This window comes from Elephas maximus, chromosome 19 (assembly GCF_024166365.1).
Source record: "Elephas maximus indicus isolate mEleMax1 chromosome 19, mEleMax1 primary haplotype, whole genome shotgun sequence".
Taxonomy (NCBI): Eukaryota; Metazoa; Chordata; class Mammalia; order Proboscidea; family Elephantidae; genus Elephas; species Elephas maximus.
In genome coordinates, this window is record NC_064837.1 from 66,785,957 (window position 1) to 66,808,281 (window position 22,325).

The window sequence follows — 22,325 nt, forward strand, 5'->3', positions numbered from 1 at the left end:
TTAGATGGCCGCTTGTCAGCATTTAAGACCCCAGACGCCACATTTCAAAGTGGGATGCAGAATGATTTCATAATAGAATTATTTTGGAGCATTCCTTTTGTCTTTCCCTGCCCTGGCCTTGGGATTTATGCCGAGTGGCAAGGAGACCTTGAGTTGGGCTTGTTTTCTGTGCCAGGTTTGCCCGAGGCAAGTGAGATAATGCCTGTGATTTGTAAGCTTTGTGTTTACATCTGTTCCTAAGAAGCCATAGCTTGTGTTGTTTAGCTACTTCTGTCTGAAAATCGTGACTGAGGGAGAGTAATCCATCCAGAGGGTTAAGGGTCAGGCCCTGCACTCTTAAAAAAAAGTCCAGGCTTTCTAAGGGGTCAAATTGAATGGACTCCCACGAGAATTGTAAATCCCCGGTTGAGTGCATCATTCATCTGAAATTTGGAAACCAGTGGGTGGCTGCCCTCTTGTCATGCTCCAGGCCCCTAATTTTTAGCTCTGAGGGCATAGGCTACGTGCAGTGGTGGGCAGGGAACCCTAGGAGATGGCAGAAATGGTGGGTGACCAGGCTCTGGTTTATGCTGTTGTTGTGGAATGAAGGGTGTTTGTTTCACATTGCAGGGAAACGAATGAGCTCTTGGAAGCTGAGATGGGAACGTGGAATGTAGGCCAGCTGTCGTGGTGAAGGTGCCCGTGACCCTCTGACCCCCACCTCAGGAGAAGGTGTCGTGGTGTTGGCAGAGCGATTCAGTTGCCAGGTGCTTTGTTACTGCACAGGGAGCTCTCCTGAGAAATGTCTGGCTCTGCTGGCGCGGGGCTGCTCCTAAACAGGAGCATGTGAACAGCCAAGTGGCACTTGGAGGGCTCTGGCTTTGTTTCCATGTAAATGCCAGGCCTGAGACGGGCACAGAAAGATGGCTGTCTTTTCTCCTGAAGTTGTGGGGCGTGTGCCCACTCTAAGGTCACAGTTTCTGTTCGATCACCAGGGGGCTGTGTTTGGGCCAAGCTTTCATGAGCGTGAAAACTGGCCCCAGCAGCTTCCTGCCTGCAAGTGAAACAAAGTGGAAGGGCATACCAACAGTGAGAAAATCTGCTTCCCCGGTTCCCCTCTACTGCTGAGTAGACTTGACTGCTCACAGATGCCTCATCAACCTTTAGGTTTGACTTTAAGGCTTTGCATCTCGAGGGGCTCTGCGGGAGACCTGTCAGGGCTCCCTCAGCACTGGCTCCTACAGGCTGCATTGTGGAGCCACCCTGGGATGGCACCAGCTTGCTCTGAGGCCACGTGATGGTGCCTGGACTGTGGGCCCCTCTCCTTAGCGGAGGCATATGCGTCACACAGGATTGGTTGGAATGGGTGCTCCTAAACTGCCCTTTCCCCTAACTCCATCATCCTTTGCATTCAGCTTTCAGCTTTGAATCAGTTGACCATTATTTCAAATTGTTGTTCTTCGGCTTTACAGGTCGTGGCCTCACTTTGGACTGTGTGCCCCTTTGTGCTGTGACTCCAGGCACAGGACTTGTGCTCCTGGCCTCAGACCTGTTCACAGAGGTAACCGATTCAGCTCTGCTACTAACAGCCAGAGGAACAGGGAGAATCATTCAGGAGCTCTGTGTGCTTCATTTTCAGAAGTAGCCAAGGAGTTCAGCAGTGAGATCCCAGAAAGTCATTGGCAGGTAGTGAGATAAGGGCCTAGCTGGGTGTGTTCTCACAGGTGGGGAGGACAGGGGGATTGTAAATGGAGGCTCAGGAGTTACCACATATGTACTCTGTTGGAAGAAGGCTGTAGGGGGAACAGGTGCTCAGCCTAGAGAAACATTTCTGGAGTGGATTTTGAAACACAAATAAAAGTTTTTTTTTTAACCTGACTTACTAGCATAGTGGTTTTCAGGCTCTGCCGGAGGTTCTCGGCAAGAGCATTATATCTTGCGAGTCAGCACACAGATTTCTTGTCGTGAGTGAAGTTTCACAGAACACTTAATCCCAGTTCCACAGAATATAATCTGATGTTGTGTTTTGCCGTTGAGTCAGCCCCAACTCATGGCAACCTGTGCACAACATCACACTGCCCTCTGGTCCTGCACCATCGCCATGATTGGTTGCGGATCGGACAGTTTCGTTGTGATCTGTAGGGTTTTCATGGGCTGATTTTAGAAAGTAAATTGCCGGGCCTTCCTGGTCGGTCTTATTCTGGAAGTTCCACTTCATGGCAACACACAAGTGCACGAAGTGCCTTGGCTGGGAATTGAACCTGAGTCTCCCTGCATGGAAGGCGAGAATTCTACCACTGAACCACCAGTGCCTCAAATTGATTTTTCTGTCCTAGTGGTGGGTTGCAACCCACACATATGGCCCTAGCTCTCTTATTTCAGATCTAATAAGGGTTGACAGAAGTCCTGTCTGTATCTGCAGATTTGATTGGGAATGGGAAAAGTCAGAAAGTGTGGGTAAGGAGGGGCCAGGGCTCCTACATCGGGGCAATGTTGGGTTACAAAGCAAAGCAGATTCTTCACTAAAAAATCATTCTGTAAAATACTAGGCTACCCTGTTTGTCAGAAGGAAATAAATTGCCCACATTCGCCTTTTTTTAAAGCAGGTTATTTTATCCAGAGGAACATACTAGGCACTGCCAGCTTCAAGACAGAGGGACAAGTTGGTGATGGCAAGTAAAGCCGGTCTGAGAGGCCCTGACCTGATGCCAGTGACCCTTAAGTCTACCAGTGCTGCCGAGTCAGCTCTGTCTCATGGTGACCCCATGTGTGTCAGAGTACAGCTGCTCCTTAGGATTTTCAGAGGCTGATTTTTGAGAAGTAGAACATCAGGCCTTTCTTACGAGGCACCTCCGGATGGACTTGAACCTCCCACCTTTTGTTATCTTAGCAGTCCAGCATGTTAACTGTTTGCACCACCCAGGGACTTTGAAGGCATCAGCAGGTTCCTCTAATCTGATTCCTGCCCTGGAGGCAGCAGGGGGCCATGGTTTGTTTCCCAAGTAGCTTGTTCTAGTAATTAAAACCCAAGTGTCCATTGTGTTTATCAAATTTCTCTGAATCCCTAAAGCAGCAGTGTTTTTATCTTGGTGACCAAGTTCATCCTTTAAGTGTGCTAATAAAATCACTCTTCCAAGGCCCGATCCTGGGTCTTGGGAGGTCTCTTGCCTACTACTAGCCTGACAGACCTTCTGCAGTAATGTACGGTGTAGCCCCTCAAGGTGTCCAGAGCCACCAGTCACCAGGACAGATTCCCAGGACCTGGTGTACACTCGTGGCGTGAGACAGCTAAAACCTCGACTGAAAACCTACCTGTCTAAAATTATTAAACTGCCTTACTTCCTGAGCTCAAATTTATTGATGCCTAAGGCCAAGGGTTCACCATCCACTAATGTCATACTTTAGGTGACAAGGTGGTAATGCCCCTTGAGTGGGATTTTCTTCTGGCAGACAGGTTTCCATGCACTGATCCTCTTCAAGTACCCAGAACCCACCTGGTTCTTGAATTCTAGACACCCTGCTTCCTCTACATCCCCAACACAAGGACAAAATGGTCATTTATTTCATCGTTTATGCAGTTAAATCTAGTCGTGAATTACATTTTGCCAAATTCCATTTCTCCCACTTTCTCATGCAGGGAGTGCGCTTCCCCTACCCGTAGATCAGAAATAAGTTGACCATGTTCTCAAAGACTTGAGTTGTCGAAGAATCACTTGGGAGTTTCTGTGTGAGATTTGAAATGTTGACTTGGCTAGCGGGAGGATTTTGCTGGGAAGTGTGCATTTGCCTGTACTGCTGCTTGGTCTTACTCTTAGATACTTGGTACTTGTACTTGGCACTGCTGGTAGGTACTTGGTACTGTTGATCTGCCCGGAGCCGCTTCACTGACGTTCCTAAAGTAGCTCACTACCAACTGCCTGCTTTGAGATGCTCAGCTAAGGTAGACCGCTCCTTGCTGGTGGGAATGCCCTCTTCTCCTGGGAGTGTTCTGTGGGAAGCGGTTCATTTTTCTTGGCCAAGGTTGGGATGTCCATCTCGGGGGAGAAGATCAGGTGTCCCACGTGGAACAGGCCTCCGCGACCTTCGTGAATCCGCCTTTTAGGTCCTTTGTTGGGAAGAAGGGGAGGGTCATGGGTGTTGGAGCCCCTTCCTTAGGCTGAGAAGATGAAAGAAAGGCCCAAGAGCCACAGCTCTGCAGGGGGAAGCAAAGGACTGGGGGGCTGGGGCTCAGCGCTGGTACAGCCAGATGATGCCGGCCTTGTGCAGGTCCCCCCACAGGGCGGCTTCCAGATGCAGGTCGTGGTTTGCATAGAATATCAGTGGCTTCTTTATTCGGTCGAAGTAGTGGTCAGAAAATTTCCGGTAGTTCCTGGTGATGAATCCGTAGGCGCTAACCTGTGTGAGGACAGACAGCAAGTTAGCATTTACTGATGTTCTCCAGATGCAAGTGAAGTGACCAATTCAGAAAGGCACAGGGTCAGGGAGACCACAAATGTGTCCCTAGTCACATTGCTGGTGAGTGGCAGAGCTGGGTTTTGAACCCAAAGCCATGATCATGAAGCTCAAGGATGAAGACACAAGCCCAGGACTACCTCTTCCTACCCTAGGGAGACTCCTGCGTTAAAACGGGGACAGGTGGGGGGCCTGAGTCTGAGTGGTGTGTGGCCTCTAGCTCTTGTAATGCTTTTAGTGGGGGTGACTGCCTTTTCTTGAAAATTCGCTTTTCAGCCTCTCTGCTCCCCCACAATGCATATGTCAGTTGCATTCACATACACTTTTCAGGTTTTGTGTGGGGAAGGCTAAGCCTACTTACCGCCCAGCCCCAGCTCTAGAATGCCCCCATAAAAGGATGGCCCTGCTCAGTTCTGTCAAGAGGACCTTGCTTTCAGAAGAGCAGTCTGAAGGGTGGATAATTTGTGCCTTCTGCGCACAGAGTGGCTGCTTTGGGGGAGAGGGAGTGAAGGAAGGAAGTGCGATTGGTGGAGGCAGGAGAGGAGGTAAGGTGGGCCTGGGAGCTGGCGCCCAGAGGACCCTGACTGCTGGAGCAATCAGCCCTGGCACCCCCTCCAGCTCCTTTAGCTGGGGGGTTCTCTGCCCAGAGGGGAGAGGCCCAGAGTCCCATGTGTAGAGACAACAGGCCTCATGTGCGGGATCAAATTAGGTCCTGTGGATGCCTGAAAAAGGAGAGAACTTTTACCTGATCACAGGTATGCAAAGCTGTCAGTAGCATGAGGGCCCCAGTACTAGGCATATATAAGTCTCGAAAGTTAGTGTTCATCAACTCTGATTTCAAAAACCTGGAAGCAGAGAGAGAGATTAAAACACCAGAAAGACGTGTAGACACACTAGCTCGGTGGTTGTGCCCGTTACGCTTTGCCAATTCACACGGGCTGGACAACCTCAAAAACTGGCCCTTCTGGCCAACCAGATTCCTTGTTTGGGGGGGATAAATTCAGGGGAATGGTATTTGGTTAAAATTAAACCTCTTGGTAAGGGAGTGGGGATAAGAAAGAGCAAGGGGACAGCCCACAGGGGCCACAGGGAAGGCCTGTTCCCTCCTTCTCATCCTGATTTCCTCCAGCAAGTCTGACCCCAACCCCGCTCACTGGTTCCTCTGCAGCACCCCATGTGCTGTGTCTGGGGGTGCTTGCCTCCATGGCCTACAGCAGGGTTTCTCAGCCTTGGCACCGCTGGCATTTGGGGCTCGATTATTCTGTGGTGGGGCTGGCCTGGGCATTGTAAGATGTTTAGCAGCATCCCTGGCCTTTACTCAAGAGAGACACTCCACCCCCATCATGACGACCAAATAGTGTCTTCAAAAAAAACCCATTGCTGCTGAGTCAGTTCTGACTCGTGGCAACCCCATGTGTTAGAGAGTAGAACTGCTCCATAGGGTTTTCCTGGCTGTGATTTTTGTGGAAGCAGATCATCAGGCCATTCTCTTGTGGGACCGCTGGGTAGGTTCAGACCGCCGACCTTTAGGTTAGTAGTTGAGAGCGCAAATCGTTTGCGCCACTTAGGGACCTCTAAATATGTCTCCAGAAAAACCCAACATGTCTCCAGGCATGGCTAAATGACCCTTGGGGGCAAACCCCCCCGCATACACACAGTTGAGAACCACTCGTCTACACTGAGCATCATCGTTGGGCCCCCTTGCTGGCTCTTGATAGAACTGGTGAGAAGCCCTGCTGGAGGGAGGGAAGGAGGGGAGTGAGATCTGGCTGTTTGACCCCCAGGCTCCCCACCATGGGTCCCCTTGGGCTGGCTCTGTTCGAGCCTAATTTGTTGTTGTTAGGTGCCCGGTTAATTTTTGACTTACGGCAATCCCATGTGACAGGGTAGAACTGCCCCATAGGGTCTCCTAGGCTGTAATTGCCAAGTCTTTCTCCTGTGGAGGGGCTGGCGAGTTCAAACTGCCGACCTTTTGGTTAGCAGCTGCGTGTTTAACCATTGCACCCTTGGGGCCTAAAGGGGATGACAGCTCTGCCTCCAATAGCCGGGGACTGCCCTACACCTTTTGGTTTCCTGTACCTGGCCTATGCCTTTGTAAATAAACCTCCAGGTGTTATCCTGAGCTGAGTTTTCCTGTCCATCCCCTGCTGACCCCGCCTGATACAACACCAGCTCCATCAAGGAAGTACCTAGAAGTGTGAAATGAAATTTTCTGAAGTGGACTCTCCTTACTGGTCGTAGGACTCAGGGCTTGTGGGAAGGGCTGTAGTAACCAGGCCGGTGGCTGAGGGTGTGGACTGACTTGAGGGTTGAACCAGGGCAGCTGGCCCTCCTGCTCCCCACCCTCCCGCCTTCCCCCACTGTACCTCTCTGTCAGGTAGCGGATGAAGTCTGGATGTAGCAGCTTGAATTTACTGGCAGAGGCTTCTGGTCCAAAATAGGTCTGAGGCCTAGGAGCCACGAAAGAAGTGGACAGTGCGACCAGAACCCATGTCATATGTGGGCCCATGGGACATCGGGGTCAAGGCTAGCGAGGGGAGCCGGCGCCGGACAGCCCGGTGGGGACGGGGTTGGGAGTGGTAGCGGGAAAAGGGGGTGTAGAAGGTGGCCGGCAGCACGGTGGGTACCACGTGCGGCTTCCCCCTCAGCAGGACTTCTGTGGGCGGTGAGTAGGAGAGGGAGGATGGGGGCGTGAAGAGGGCAGGCGGGGTCGGGTAGGTGCAGTTGACCGGAGGGTGGTGGGGAGGAGGTGGGAGCAGAGGGAAGTAGAGGGAGTCTGGGGGTGGGGGCGGGGGTGGGGGCGGACAGGGGAAGGAGCAGGGAAAGCAGTGGTTCTGGGGAAGTGGTGCGGTAGGGGGCTGGAAAAAGGGGGGCTCCTTCATGAAGCGGGACACGTAGGGGGCAATGAAGGATGGGATGCCCCGGATGGGCCCGATAAAGGAAGCCGAGCCGGTGGGGCTTTGGGAGGGGGACCTGGCGACGGGCATAGAAGGGGCTTGGGGGGGGTTTCTAGAGATGGATTTTAAACCCGTTTGGGAGGGAGACTTGGAGGGGGGCGGAGTGGGGCCTTGGGCAGACCCTCGGGACACGTGTTGGACATGGGGACTGCGGGTCAGGGAGGAAGCCCGGGAGGAGGGCTGGGAGACAGTGGGGGTGGGAGGGTGAGAGGGCTGGCGGGAGGAGGAGCCCCCCCGGGTGGGGGATGGGGACGGGGATTGGGCTAGGCCACCAGAGCTGGAGCGCTGCTGGGTGGGAGTGGTGACGATGTTGTTGGACCGGGACTGGGAGGGGGACTGGGTGGGGGACGGATTAGGGGTGTGGGAAGGGGAGCTCATTGGTGTTGGGGAGGCTTCTGGTGCACCCCGATGGCTCTGAGCGAGCTCCCCCTAAGAGCCTGGCCGCACGTGTCACAAAGCCCCCCCTGGTCACAGGGAGCAATTGTTGGGTAATCACCAGGGCTGGGTGGGGCCCTGGCCTGGCTGTGAGGACCCCCTCCAAAGCTGCTCTTTGGGGAGTGGGTGGGCTGTCCTGAGAGCACTGAGCTAGGGGGGCTAGTCAGCTTGGCAGCAGGGGCGGCAGAGATTCCTGGGACCTGATATCAGGACTGGAAATGCACGGCCTCCTACCGCAGGGGGAAGTTTCAAAAGAGCTGGGCCCAGGCCGGGCAGTAAGGTGGGAGAAGACAGACAAAGTGTCCTTTGTTCCCACGTGCATTGTCCTTCTCCCGTTTCACCGCTACAGCCCCAGGAAGGAGGCCACGAGGATGAGTGGCACAGACCCTGGCCCCTCCTCTTAGTTGCCAGAAACTCTGTGCGCACACCCAGTGGTGGGACAGCCCTGTCTGTGGGCGCTGCCTGCCTGAGCCCCAGTGAAACCGGGGGCCAGGCTGGTCACGTGGACAGCAAGCAGCCTGAGCAAAAGATCCAGGCCCATGTTCTCAGCAGCAACACTGCCCCTCGAGCCCACCTCATCAGGAGGGTTCCTGGGGACATGGGGTTACCTGGACTGTCCTAGGGGCAGAAAAAAGGGCATCGTTCCCCAAAGCTCTGTTGAATTCGTCTTGGGGGTTTCCCCACCTGCCTAGAGAAGCCCCCTGAGACCGTGACCTTTCTTCCCTGCTGCTCTTCACCTACTTCTCCGCACCTCACAGGTCCTGGGAGCAAGGGGGTGACTGCTGTTTTACCCAGCCCCTGTTCCACATTATCTCAGCACCCCACACCCATTTGGCTACTCACTTGTCTCCTTTATCAGTGCCCTCCGGGACAGGCACACCCAGAATGGCTGATCTCAGCATCACATAGTCCCGGATGTCTGAGGGGATGAAGATATAGTGAAGGTCCTGTCAGGGCAAGAGAGACATTGAGCCCTGATGGCTACAAGACCACGTTTAGCTCGGAGTGGACAACCCTTCTCCTCCCAGCTCTGCTACCTGGCTTGACTGGATAATTTCCCTTGGGTAATTCCCACCCTGAGGTGCTGTGGTGGTTTTGAAACATATTCACAATCCTTTGATAGTTCTTCCTGCAAGGGGTGAAGCATAATGGCCAACCCCTTGTGTGTGGACTGGACTTGGTGGCTTGTTTCTAATAATAGAGAAGTGGAAGCGATGGTGTGTGACTCTGGAGACTAGGTCATTTACGACCTAGGCACTACAGCTTCCTTACACTCTCAGATCACTCACTCTGGTGAAATTAGCTGCCCTGTGGTGAGGACTCATATCCTTTAGAGAGGCCCACACGGTGGTACCTGTGAGTGCGCCATCTTGACTCCAGCCCTGGTCAAGCCTTCAGATGACTGCAGCTCCCACCAATCCTGACTGCAACCACTTGAGAGGCCCTAAGCCTAAACCACTCCCCTGAGCTGCTCCCAAATTCCTAACCCATAGGACCTGTGAGATAATAAGTGTTTGTTGTTTAAAGCTTTGACAGATTGGGGAAATTTGTTAGGTAGCAGTAGATAACTCCTAGAAGCACTGTGGCCACGCCTGAAATAAAGCTACACCCGTTCTGTCCTGTCATGAGCTAAGAGAGGTTTCACGGTGAGGGATTGGTGGCATAGACACTATGTCTGCGACATGCCTGAATTCTGTGGTCAGTTGGGAAATTTCTAGAACACTCAACTCTGGATCCATCCAGTACCATAAAAGCCCTTATCCTGGTTTCTTCCCAACCATACATATGGTGCCCAGAGCACTCAAGAGGGGAGGCAGGGTGTGATATTAACTGGTTGTGGCTAAAAGAAGCTAGAGGCCAGCAGGCAGAGGCTCAAATTCTGGCTCCCCCACTCACTAACTGTGACCTTGGGCAAGTTCCTCAACCTCTTTGAACCTCAGTGTCTGAACAACAAAATTCCCTGCGCAGGGCTGTTGTGAGAATTCAGAGACCACACCTTCTTCTAGTGGGGAAATGGGAACAACCCTAGCTCTGAGGTCAAAGGGGCCTGGATTCTAATTCTAGCTGTGTGACTTTGGATACATTCCCATACCCCCCAGAGCCTCAGAGACTAAGTCATAAAAGGGCTGCAGCTTCTTGGCTCTCTCTTGGGTCACTGGCTCTGGGTGAAGTTAGCTGCCATCCGCAACTCTGTAGCCCTGACTTGGGGCTGGACATATGTTTCTCGAACAATTCTGGGAAGATTGGGCACTCAGTAAATACCCTTCCCCCTGTTTGATCTCCCCAAGAACTGTGAACTCTGGGGTGGGCATTGGGGTTTGAATCCTGGCCTGACCCCTTATTGCTGAGCAAAGTTGGACACCAGCTCCTCACTGGTAAGCTGGGGTCAACACGCTATATATAAAGTGCCTGGCACACACAGCGTTCAGCCAGTGTTAGCAATCCACACACATGCCATGCTCCAGAAGAGTCCTGTCCTCCCTGAAACAGCAGGGAGTCTCCGACTAGGCCCTCCTTCCCTCAGTGACTCCAAAACATGTAGCCAAGATCATGGCACAACCTCCATCCACAGCCCCAGGTTCATGTCCCCTGTGGCCCATCCCACAGAAGGGGTTCCAGGAACAAAGGCGCCAACCATCGATGACAATGGTGTGCCATCAGAGGACTCACCTGTCTTTGTGGCACGGAGGTGAAGCCCAGCTTCCTGTAGGAGATGAGGGAGTTCTTCATCGTGTTCACAGTGAAGCCATAGAATGAGGTCCTAGTGCCCACATCATCCTCAAAGTCTTTGATCACGGCACCATTGAGTCTAGTGGAAACAGACACCCACCAGGCTCTGTGGTTACATTGTCTGTTTGTCCTTCCAGCTCCACGGTTCCCCTGTGCCTGTCCTCGTGCCCCTATGTGGACCACTCCCACTGCCCCACTGGCCCAGCAGCACCAGCTCCGAAACTGACTCCTTCAGACCTCAGGGTCTCCCCGTGAAGTGGGTAAATTTGGCCCTAGCCACTCCTTCCTCAGGGTCTCCTTGGCCTGCCTGCAGGGTCTACTGTTGGCATTTTCCTTTGTCCATGCTTGTCTGTATTGCCAAGCTGGTTCCTAAGAAGGCTGGTGCTACCCAGGCCTATGGCCCTCAGAGAAGATGCTCTCCAGGGGCTGGCAGAAGGCCAGCTCTCTTCCCAACTCTTCTCTCCCACCTACTCCCTGGCCCCTGCCCCCCATACCTGAACACATAGTCATGGGCATCGATGTTCGGACCTTGGCGGGAACCATTCAGTATCCCCCCGTTTCCCACCACGGCACACCTAATGCAGTCTGGACGCAGCTCCTTGGAGGCCGCAAACAGCTCTGCGTTCTCCGAGCCATTCAAAAGGTTCAAAGTAGAGGCAATGGCTGTGGGTGTAGGACAAGGAGGGCCAGAGAGGAGTGTCAAGAGGCTCATCTGGGGCCTTGCAAAGACCACCTGGTTGTGGTGCTCCAGCTCACCTGTGGCCTGAGCAGAAGCCACTCAGAGCACGGAGGGTAGGTGAGAGGATAAAAACTGTAAAAAGGAAGGTGGGGGAGGGGGCGCTTGGCTGGGCTCTCAATTTCCTCAAGAACTCAGAATAAGAGTCCTCTCAAGCCTGTGTGGAAACCCTGGTGGCTTAGTGGCTAAGTGCTACGGCTGCTAACCAAAGGGTCAGTAGTTTGAATCCACCAGGCACTCCTTGGAAACTCTATGGGGCAGTTCTACTCTGTCCTGTAGGGTTGCTATGAGTCAGAATCAACTCGATGGCACCAGGTTTGGTTTTTGTTTGGTTTTCAAGCCTGTGTATATTCCAAAAGAAAGTAATCTGAGGAATGGGGTGAGGTGAGGGCGGGGCAGATTTAACATGGAGGCTGGGAGGTGGGGTGGTTTCCACAGCAGTACAATGAGCAAGGCTGTTCGAGTCCCCACAGCCTCTCTCCTTGGCCACCTTTTGTGCCAAACCAAACCAAAACCCAAACCTATTGCCGTTGAATCCACTCCAACTCATAGCGACCCTATAGGAGAGAGTAGAACTGCTCCACAGGGTTTCCAAGGAGCCCCTGGTGGATTCAAACCGCCAGCCTTTTGGTTAGCAACCACGCTCTTAACCACAGTACCACCAGGGTTTCCAGGAAGGTCCCAGAATGGTGAGAGTCACTCCACAGGGGCAGCCCTGGCCCTTCTCACTGACCCCCTCAGAGCCTGAGGTAAGCTGAGCCCAGAGTCAATCAATTGCTCTGAGAGGAAAGCAGGGACAGGGAGGTCCCTATCACTAGTGCTGTGAGGCTAAGAACAGGAGGCAGGGATTAGCTGAGGTGGAAGAGTGTGGGGGCAAGACGATGTGAGGCTACCTTGGTGGGAGAGCCCCTGCCAGCCATATGGGGCTTTGTGCTGGCTCAGGCTGTCCCAGAGCTCCTGCGTGAAGGGGCGCCCCCACAGCAGCACTGGGGTAGAGAGATTAAACAGCCTCCGGAAGTGGGGGTGCCGCTGAATGGCGAAGTGAAGTGGGCAGCGGCACAGCCGGCTCTGTGGGTGAGAAGAAAAGAGGGCTTAGTACAGTTAAATGGGGGAAAAGGCAGGTGGGGAGCCTGCCCAGGAGCCCAGAGACCCCACAGGAGAGCTGGGAGGGAGAGAAAAGCCGCTCACCCCCCTCCAGGCTTGGCCGCCCCAGGATCAGCGAGCAGAGCTCGCCTGCAGTCCAGTGGCTCAGTGAGGGTCAAAGAACTTTCTAGATCTACCCTCCCCAGCCTTTCCTCAAGGAGTCCTGCTGGCACAAGTGATTAAGCATTCTACTGCTAACCCAAAGGTCGGCGGTTCAAACCCACCAGCCACTCTGCAGGCGAAAGATGTGGCAGCCTGCTTCCATAAAGATTTACAGCCTTGGAAACGCTATGGGGCAGTTCTACTCTGTCCCATAGGGTCACTATAAGTCGGAATCTACTCAACAGCAGTGGGTTTGGTTTGGTTTTTGGAGCCCTTCCCCTCCTGAATGCCACATCCCTGTGGCCTGATGGCTCTGGCCTGTCATACTCCTTCACCTCATACTTGGGGAAACTTTGGGGTATTCTCCAGTGAAGGGGTATGACCCTCCTGCCCTTCAGCAGAGGAGTCCAGGTCAGCCCGTGTGATACTAGCTGTATGATTCATATGTGAGGGGGCTGCTGGGGAGGTTCATGACAGCCTTTCTCCTATCGGTGCCTCTGCACACAGGGCCCTTAAGGGAATGTGAGGTCCTGTAATCCATCATTTTGGAATCCCACACACCCTTGGTCTGTATAAGGCTACTGTTACCACTAAACTGTGCCCTTTGTTAAACTGCCAGTGTCATCAGTCCTGGTGGCACAATGGTGAAGAGCTCAGTTGCTAACCTAAAGGTCAATGGTTCAGACCCACCAGCTGCTTCTTGGGAGGAAAGACCTGGCAATGTGCTCCCATAAAAATTACAGCCTAGGAAGCCCTATGATGCAGTTCTACTCTGTCCTATAGGGTCACCGTGAATAGGAATCAACGGCACACAGCAACAACAAGGGTTTCATCAAAAGACAATGCAGGAAATAGCTGCACAGTCGTTTCTGCTCTAATGTGATATAAGAAAAGAGTACCTAAAAATCACTGCACTTTGCAAAACTGTGCAGTCAAAACCACAAGGCTTGTGGTGGAAGTGGGATTAGGGACACAATACTCAAAAACTTTGCCAGTGACCCATAAAACCTAACAATAATACCACAGTGCAGTGCAGTGAATTACTTAATATGGCCCTTCTAGCCATAGTTTTGTAATTCTCATCAAATGACTGGGTGGGACTATGCAAATGAAGTGCTTGTGGCCTACCAAGGGGCACATGGCACTCTTGTGGGGGTGGGACCATGTAAATAATGTATATAAAACCTAACAAAGGAATCAGTCAGTTTTGCCATCCCACTAGACTTAAAATGAGCCATCGCAGAGGTGGGAAGGGAGGCTCTTACCACCACCAAGAATGAAGAGCCAAGAGTGGAGCATGTCCTTTGGACCCAAGATCCCTGCACTGAAAAGCTCCTGAACCAGGAGGCTGAGAGAGAAAGCTTTAGCACTGAAGATGGTGAGAAATGGTGGTAGAGAAACAGTGGCAACACAAACCAGGAGACCAGTAGGAGACTGGCAGGGGACAGTGCAGTGGGCTTCATGGCCCATGGAGAGAGAAAACTGAGTGCCTTCAGGTAAGATATTTGCTGGCAGAGTAGGGTGCCTCTGGGCACTTGGTGGAGCTAGGTTTGCCGACCAATGGAGCTAGAGCTGAGTACCTTCAGGCTGAGGCTTACTGGCAGACTGGGGTGCCTTGGGACACTTATTGGCAGAACTAAAAGAGCTTTGTAATACTTGCCCAAGCAGGGTGGGGGCCAAAGGCCAGGGAGAGGCATGCGTATGGCTGAGAAGAGGCTGTCCGGATGGAAGAACTGTATCCTGAGCGTTCGTGAATCAGAATTGTAACCCGTTACTTCCCTAATAAACCCCATAACCATGAGTACTGTCTGTGAGTTTGATGTGGCTGTTGCAAGGAATTATCCCAGCAGAGAAGTAGAAAGTCCCCCGAGAGGGATGGTTGGTGTCCGAACTGGTAAAAAGGTTGGAAGGTGGAGGCATGTCTGACCTCTGCTCGTAGGAGTCGGCTTTGGGCTGTTGGCCTTGATTCTCCTTCCTCCTTGTGAAGTTAGAGAAGGTCAGACGCCCTGACACATCGTTTTTATAGTTGGCATCAGAAGGGGGATTTGTCACAATGGCTCCAGATTTATGGGAGCATGGAACTTTGTTAGAGAAATAATGAAGGGGTGTGGGAAGTGATATTTCTGATTCTTAGATAGCTACTTTGGTTGTTGTCTCTAATGACTAAAAGCAAAGTAAGAGATGTTATGCTGCAGCTGAGGGAAGAAAAGCTGCATCTGGAATGGGTTGGCACAAAAGCCAGGCCAGATAAGCAAGATGATTGATAGGAGGTCAGGGTCTACTTGTTCCAACCAGCCAGAAGCCTGAATCCATATGCATATGAACAGTAAGATAGTCAAGGGGTGGAGAAGATGAAACTGGAATGTTTTAAAAAGGGTTATGTGTTTACTTGAATGTACTCTAGATAGTGAATGTTTCTAATACATAGTGTTGTAAAGCAGACCTAAATATATGATGGAAATAAATATTGAGTATTATAGATAACAGAGAGCATGTAACTCCGCCTTCAGCCAATACTTGATTGGATATGCTAAATGGGGAGCTAGGATTTGTCTGAAAGAAACACAGCCTGTTCATTTCAATGCAGTAGCCTTGTGTATACCTGAGCCCCACCCTAACTCTTTGGAGTCAGGAAATTTGCATTTGAAAGGACACACAAACCCACCCAGAGCTGCTGAGAGAACAGGAAATTTGCATTTGAAGGAAGGATCTGCGGAGACAAAAATGACTGTTCCGCTTTTTGAATTTCGAGCAAGCAGTTTGCCTTTCATGCATGGAGGCAGGAAAAGTTTGGTGGCCATCAGAAGAACCTCCCTTCTAGGGCTGGAAGTTAAAGGGAGCCAGTGAGTAGACAGCTTGGTAAGCTCACTGTGGTGACCACTTGGGTTCACTCAATGAGTGGAAATAGGGGAAGTGCTGCAATGAAGACATGGGCTGAGTTTAGACATGTTCCACTGGCAGCTGTAGATCTAGCCCACAGGGGCCTGGGGATGAGAGAGAGAAAGGGCTGGCTAGTCAGAAGTGCAGGGAGTCCTGTGGACTCCTGAGCTTACAGGTGGGACCCACTGACTTGACCCACGGGGGCTGGGGATGAGAGAGAGAGAGAAAGGGCTGGCTGGTCTGAAGTGCAGGGAGGTGTGTGAACTCCTAAGCCTATGGCTGGTACCCATTGTGACCCAGCTTGGATGGCTTGGGATGAGCTGACCAGAATATGACTGAATGAAAGATGTTTGACACCATGAGCTGGTGTAGATTGCTGCAGTTTGATGGCTTGCTCTGGGCTGAACTGTGCTTATGGATGCAGATCCCCAAAGTTGCAAACTGAACAGAAGACTCTTAGACCAAGGAACATGCTTGTCTCCTCAGAGTACTAGTTTGATAGGGATAAACACTGGCTATTTTTTTATCTAAAATGGCGGGGCAGGGGGAGGGGAGATAAAGGCATGAAGTGGCTGGCTTACATGCTTTCTTGAGTGTGCTTACATTAAACGAGGGGGGCAAGGGAGGGCTTCCATTGAATAGATTCCTCTCTTCCTAATGGAGCTGGGGAAGAGAAGGTGGGGGAAGACATTGACAGGATTATGTGATTCAGTTGTGAGTGCTGATTGTTAACAAGGTTAATTGTGATTGTAAAAACTGTAATTGTAGAAGCAGGAACCGGGAAAGGGGAGACTAAAAGGGTAAAAAAAGGGAGGCGCTGCTAAATTGAAGTACAGTGGCCGAACCTAAGGTTTCTTAAAGGTTTTGCTATGCTGATACCTTGAGAGAGACTCTGAGGGAATAATCTCAGTTCAGTTAAACTTTATCAGAGGCCAGAGAGGGCGAAGCTGAGATGACTTTTGGAGAACCTGACTAGATCAAATGGATACCTGCAGCAGCCGTGAATGGCTGGTACCTGAGTAACCTTCCTCTTAGGACCCTGCCCTACTGCAGGACTAATTGTTAAGGACTGTTTTGGACTGGCGAAATGACTGGGAGAAGGAAGTTAATCCTTCAAGTATGAAAGGACCAAAGGCTAGAAGAGCAAGGAGTGTCCTGCAGTACCATGAATTACTTAATATGGCTCTTCTAGCCATAGTCTTGAACTCCCACCAAATGACTGGATGGGGGTATGCAAATGAAGTACTTGTGGCCCACCAAGGGGATTGGATAACTTGCTAATAATGTAAATAAGGTGCATGGCACCCTTGTGGGGGGTGTTGTTAGGTGCTGTCGAGTCAGCTCTGACACATAGCCAACCTACGTACAACAGAATGAAACACTGCCCAGTCCTCACAATCGTTGTTATGCTTGAGCCCATTGTTGCAGCCACTGTGTCAATCCATCTCATTGAGGGTCTTCCTCTTTTTTGCTGGCCCTCTACTTTACTAAGAATGATGTCCTTCTCCTGGGACTGATCCCTCCTGATAACATGTCCAAAGTATGCGAGACGTAGTCAGGGGGTGGGACCATGCAAATAAGCAGTATGAAACCCTACCAAGAGAACTGGTCAGTTTTGCCATACCGCTAGCCTTAAAATGAGCCATCCCAGAGGCAGGAAGGGAGGATCTCACCACTACCAAGAAAGAAGATCCAGGAGTGGAGTGCATCCTTTGGACCCAGCATCCCTGAGTTGAGAAGCTCCTGGAACCAGGAGACCAAAAGAGAGAGCTGTGACACTGAAGACAGTGAGAAGCAGCAGCAGAGAAACAGTGGCAGCAGGAGACTGGCAAGAGATGGTTCAGTGGGCATCCTGCCCCATGGAGCTACAGCTGAATGCCTTCGGGCCAAGGCTTACTGGTGGAGTGGGGTGCCTTGGGACACTTGGCAGTGGCCTAGGGGCCACAGAGAGGTGTGCCTGTGGGCACAGCTGAGAAGAGGCTGTCCTGATGGAAGAACTGTATCCTGAGCAGCCCTGAACCTGAACTGTAATCTGTTACTTCCCTAATAAACCCCATAACCCTAAATATCGTCTGTGGGTTCTTTGTGGTCATTGCAATGAAATATCGAACACAGCAGAGAAGTAGAGAGTGCCGTGGGAGGGACAACTGGTGTTAGAACTGGTAAAAAGGTTGGAGGGTGGGGGCACGTCTGACCTCCTTCTCATAGGAGTCAGCCTTGGCCTGTTGATCTTGATTCTCTTTCCTCCTTGTGAGGTTAGAGGATGTCAGAACCCCCTGCCATGCCATTTTTACACACAGTTATTAAGTGGTTAAGAAATACATTCTATAAAACCCATGGCACTTTATCTTGAAAAAGACCTGAAGTGTGCTGATGGAAGTGGGTGTCAGAAGGGCGGCGACCTGTGAGTTACTGGGAAGTGGTGGAAGGAGAGTTGTCTGAAATCAGGCACTGAGTCGTAACGCCAGCTACGGAAGGATGCAGTCATAGCACACGCAGTGAACTGAGGTAGGTGTGTGTTTGTGTATTCCACAGTCTTACGAGGATGTTCTCATTTGTTCATTCCCCTCCTCCCCCGCTGAATTGAGGATGCTGAATACTGCCCTAGAGTAGCGAGCACTGTACCTTTCTTGTCCCGAAATTCAATGCGCTGGATCCAAAGAATGCTTGCGATGTCATTGTATCCCTGGGGGAGAAGACAGAAGTAGAGCGAGGGTCTGAATGGACCCTATCCGGGACTCCCACCTGCCCCTTAGGGTCTCCTGGACTGACCCCTTTAGCTCTGGGGCTGACAAAGTCCATCCACATGAGTCCAAAATTGTCTTTTCCCTGGATGCTCTACATCTGTGCTCGGTGACTTGCTCACGTCCCTCTCTTGAGGCACACAAAATACTGTCACTTTACTATGTCCTGCCCTGAAATCAAACCCTTCAGCAAGTGGCAAGACTGGGGAGTTCATAGGAGCAGTGAGATAGTCATTAAAATATGGTTACCCACAAGGAAAACCACCGTGTGCTCTGGAATTGTGAACATCTGCGGGGTCTCCTGTGGTCTGGGTCATGGGGCAGGGTGTGGGCTCTGATGCCTGCCTCTCCGGGTTTGTATACTAGCCGTGCCACTTGACAGCTCTGTGATCTCAGGCAAGTTACTTAACTCTTCAGAACCTCACTCTCCATCTGTGCAGTAGGGGTAATCGTAGCGAGCTCATCTGATTGACAGGGAGGGTTCAAAGAGAGAACTGATGTTATCTCATATAAAAAGTGCTCTCTCAATGTCAGCCATCCTTACCTAAAGGAGGAAGGGAAGGAATTATAGTAAAATCTGTGAGAACCTGAAGTTGATGGGACTGCCTTCTTTTTCAGGGTCTCTTCAACAGGGTCCCGTCTTACCACTTTTCTATTGCTCACTTTACTGGAAAAATATCTGAAGTTTTCCTTCTCTGGCAGGTTTCCGCCTTACATGGGTTCTGCCTTCCGCAGGTTTTTACTGTACCTTGTTGTCAGGCACTATCATGAGCGTAGAGTAATGGGGTTAATGTTACTGACCCTCTCCCCTTCCCCCACTCCCAGGCTCTAGGTGGCCCCTGCATCGTGGCAGGGGGCAAACAGAAAGGAAGGAATGGGGCCCTTGCCTATTCAAGAGGGTGGTCTGGCTTCTCCTAGACCCCTTCCCTCTCCCCAACACCCACAAGGGAGCAGGAGGAGGATTTTGGAATGTCAGTTTCAAGGGAGACAAAGGCCCTTTGTCACTTGTTTCTAGATGCTGAGGCAGGCTGAGGAACCAGGGGGCCTGTGACCTGTCTCCCTTCAGTAGGACTCTGGAGGGGTGGGCCAGAAAGAGCAGCTCAGGTCCCCTCCCCAATCCCAATCCCTCCGTTCCCCTGGGACAGGCCACCGCTTCGTTCACCTGGGGCCGGCCACCGTGTACGTAGCCACTAACCCCGAGATCCTCACCATGAACACAGCATGACCCCTCGGCAGAGGAGCCAGGGCTGGCTGCCGTGAGAACAACTGGGAGCTTTTGACACACCAATGCCCAGGCCTCCCCTCTGAGATTGGATCTGATTGGGCTGGGCTGGGGGCTGGGCACCCCCCCGCCACCCAGTAATTCTATGGTGCAGTGAGGCTTGAGGGTGTGGCAGGAATGCTGAACTGGGCGGGGTATCTACAAGAGGAGGGGCATTGCAGGGGAGGTGGTGGGGACCTTCCCCAACATTCAGCTTTGCTGCCCCGGCCTCCCCCAGCCTCAGCGAGACCTGACGTGTCTCCAGAGCCACCTGCTTTCAGGGTCTCCACCAGCCCCTCACCCTGCCATCCTTCCAGCCCCTCCCTCGGGGAAGCCCGAGCACTTCCAGCCTGAGCCCTGCACTTTGAGCCTGGAAGAGAGTGGGGAGGCGGGCAGTCATCTGCACCCTTCCAGGAAGTCTTACCACCCCGAGGAGAAATAAGGACAGTGTAGTGCACTTTTCCTAAAGCTAAATTCACTTAGCTTCGCTTGGTCATATTCTTAGTAATTCTCTGGCCTTAAAACGTCCTTTCTTTTATGAAATAATGTTTACAATAGACGGCAACTGGTAGTCCTATGTCAATCTTAGGCCTCTCTCTTTTTTTCTTCTCCTTAATTTTACAAGTCTAGAAACCCCGGTGTCAGAACCAGTGACCCATGAGTAAATCCCCAGACTGGATTCCACTCTAACTGGCAACTAAGAGCCCTGTCCTAGGGCTCAGAGACTCCATGGATCCTATCCCCACCACTCTGTGGCTTCACGCACTTGTCACTGTAGCCACCCAAGTGGTTCAAAGTCCCTCGCTCCGGATGGTCACACAGCCTACTGGCCTGGAGGGAGTCCGCCTGGAATGCCATTCCCTCCTACCTTGCTTCTCTTCTGGACTGAATACCCACCTTCTCCATGGTGGCTGTGTCCTGACCTGTCCCCCTGGGGCTTAAGCTACAGTGCAAGCACTACTGAGAATCAACAAGGAAATGGGCAGGTGCTTGGGTTGTGCTTGATTTTTAAAAGATGAATTTTTTAAAAAGCTTTGTAGAGGTATAATAGCCGTACGTACAGTAAACCTCATTAAAAGTTGTATTCAATATTTGGAAAGGATGTGTACTTGATGTTTTTAAACATTTTAACAAAGAATTGACACTTTCTTAAAACACCTAACCCTTCTCAATCCTTCTCATCATGAGATTTCTGACTCCAAGATTTAGTAACTTCAGGTAGCACGGGCTAGAACACCCTTTGGACTCAATTGTCTGTAACTGTGTTTCACATTGTTTTGCAACTCTGGGTGCAGATTTGAGCCTTGTCTCCAGAGACAATGTACTAATTTTGTTTTCATCGCATTGTGCCTGGAACAAGATTGGTGAGGCATCAAGAGTGTGGCCTGAGAAAGGAGAGGCAAGTGGCTGTGGGCACGCGTGGGCACGCTGGGGACCTCCTGAACCCGCCTGGGATATGCTTGTGCTTCCCAGAAGGAAAGCCACATCCTCCTGAGGCTTCTTCTGTAACTGCAACCATCACCAGCCAAAGGCAGACTCTCGGGTTTCTCCTCCTGGGGCGCAGATGAAAGGAAGGAGCACTGGGCAAGCAGAAGGGAGGGGAGCCTAGCAGGAGGAGGACTTGGACTGAGCCCAGGATCAACCCCAACTCCCTGGGGAGTCCTCCCAGATGGTGCTTAGCAAACTAAACAGGAGCAAACAGCGCCGGAGAGAAAGGCTCGGAGAGAAGGGAGCGGGCCGGACAGGTCAGAAACCAGAGCGAGCCGGGAAGGCAAGCCTGGCAGGGTACCCGCTAGGGACTCCGGCAAAGTTGGAAATCGGGAGACTTGGGCCCCTGCCCTAAAGAATAAAGCCTGGAAATGTGACGTTGCCAAGGGAGGGTTCCCGATCCACGCCGGACTGTTGTTTATCTGACGCATGTGACCCTGCCAAAATTGGAAAAAGAAAGGGCTGGAGTCAACTGCGTGAGGCTGTCAGGGCGCCTCACCCATGCGCAACGCGACAGAGCCCTCTTGGACTCGGGCAGAGGCTGTGGGATCCGACAGCGCGAGATTAACGCCGGCGGAGGCTCTGCGGTCACAGGGCCGCCGCCCGAGCCCCCGTGGCGTGCTATCCCCAGAGGGACTGACACCGAGGGCGCACCGAAGGCTGCGGGCAGCCGGCGAACTCCCGGCTCCTGCTTCCGCTCCCTGTCGGGTCTCAAGCGGACGCCCTACCTGGCTCCGGCCGGGGTCGCGGGGTACGGCCCCACGGTCGAGGAGTACAGGGCGAAGAGGATCCCCGAGCAGGCGGCGGCCAGCAGGAGCAGCAGCCAGAGGCGCCGGCCGAGCGTGAGCCCCATGCAGCTCCGACTGCTGGGCACCCGGGCCGCTGCCTGCACGCCCGCTGCTGGCCGGGGCGGAGGGGAGGGAGGTCCCGGAGGCCGTAGCGGGCCTCCCGGAGGTGCCGCCCTGCCCCGCCCGGCCCGCCCCGTGTCACCACGGCGCCTCCTGGCCCCGGTAGCTCTTTGGGGGCGGCGCTGCGGGGCGGGGAGCCGGAGTGCTGCCCCTGCACCCGGACCGCCCTCTCCCGGGACCGTCGACAGCGGGGGCCCTCCCCCTTCCGCTCCAGCCTGCGCCCAGCCCTGGTCCACGGTGACGGGGAACTGGGCCCGGGGAGACGACGCCACCTGCCGCAGTGGCCTCGCACGGCGCGCTCGGGCAGGGTCCCTCGCGTCCTGACCCCGGGCAGATGGGGCGGCTGCCCGCCGCGCTCCCCTCAGAAGGACCCTCGAGACCTGTCAGCGTGGACCTTGGCACCTCGGGTCCTTCGAGAACGCGGGCGGGCGGAATGCGGCTCTGGTCATCAGGACAGCTGGGAGGGGAGACCGCAGAGTGGGGACGAAACCCGATGGCCAGCCCTAGGGG

The 22,325-nt window shown here is 52.8% G+C and overlaps 2 protein-coding genes across 7 annotated transcripts; both read right to left on the reverse strand.

Moving 5' to 3' along the window:
• Positions 1-146: 146 nt before the first annotated feature.
• ST6GALNAC2 (ST6 N-acetylgalactosaminide alpha-2,6-sialyltransferase 2) lies at positions 147-21,878 on the reverse strand. 6 transcript variants are annotated; one of them, XM_049860038.1, is made up of 11 exons: positions 21,636-21,723; positions 18,412-21,344; positions 18,187-18,288; positions 18,040-18,100; positions 12,183-12,357; positions 11,048-11,216; positions 10,494-10,632; positions 8,667-8,770; positions 6,798-6,881; positions 5,177-5,276; positions 147-4,374 (listed from the first exon to the last, which is right to left on the reverse strand). In XM_049860038.1, exons 4-11 carry the CDS (start codon positions 18,091-18,093, stop codon positions 4,207-4,209), a joined length of 993 nt encoding a protein of 330 aa, XP_049715995.1. In that variant the 5' UTR covers positions 18,094-18,100; positions 18,187-18,288; positions 18,412-21,344; positions 21,636-21,723; the 3' UTR covers positions 147-4,206. The 6 variants fall into 6 exon arrangements, with proteins under 6 accessions (XP_049715995.1, XP_049715994.1, XP_049715992.1 ...); XM_049860037.1 differs by having other exon boundaries at positions 11,129-11,216; positions 18,408-21,344; XM_049860035.1 differs by having other exon boundaries at positions 18,408-21,344.
• Positions 6,882-7,766, reverse strand: LOC126062462 (uncharacterized). The gene has a single exon (XM_049860041.1). The coding sequence runs from the start codon at positions 7,764-7,766 to the stop codon at positions 6,882-6,884; it is 885 nt and encodes a 294-aa protein (XP_049715998.1).
• Positions 21,879-22,325: the final 447 nt, after the last annotated feature.

Bases quoted from the DNA above. Each gene is read 5' to 3' on its own strand.
- LOC126062462 (XM_049860041.1), bottom strand. From the start codon at position 7,766: ATGAGCTCCCCTTCCCACACCCCTAATCCGTCCCCCACCCAGTCCCCC.
- ST6GALNAC2 (XM_049860035.1), bottom strand. From the start codon at position 18,475: ATGACCCAGACCACAGGAGACCCCGCAGATGTTCACAATTCCAGAGCA. The intron at 11,217-12,182 runs GTAGCCTCACAT...CTACACCCACAG, and splicing joins GCAGGGGCTCTCCCACCAAG to CCATTGCCTCTACTTTGAAC. The intron at 10,633-11,047 runs GTATGGGGGGCA...TGTTTCCACTAG, and splicing joins GCCCATGACTATGTGTTCAG to ACTCAATGGTGCCGTGATCA.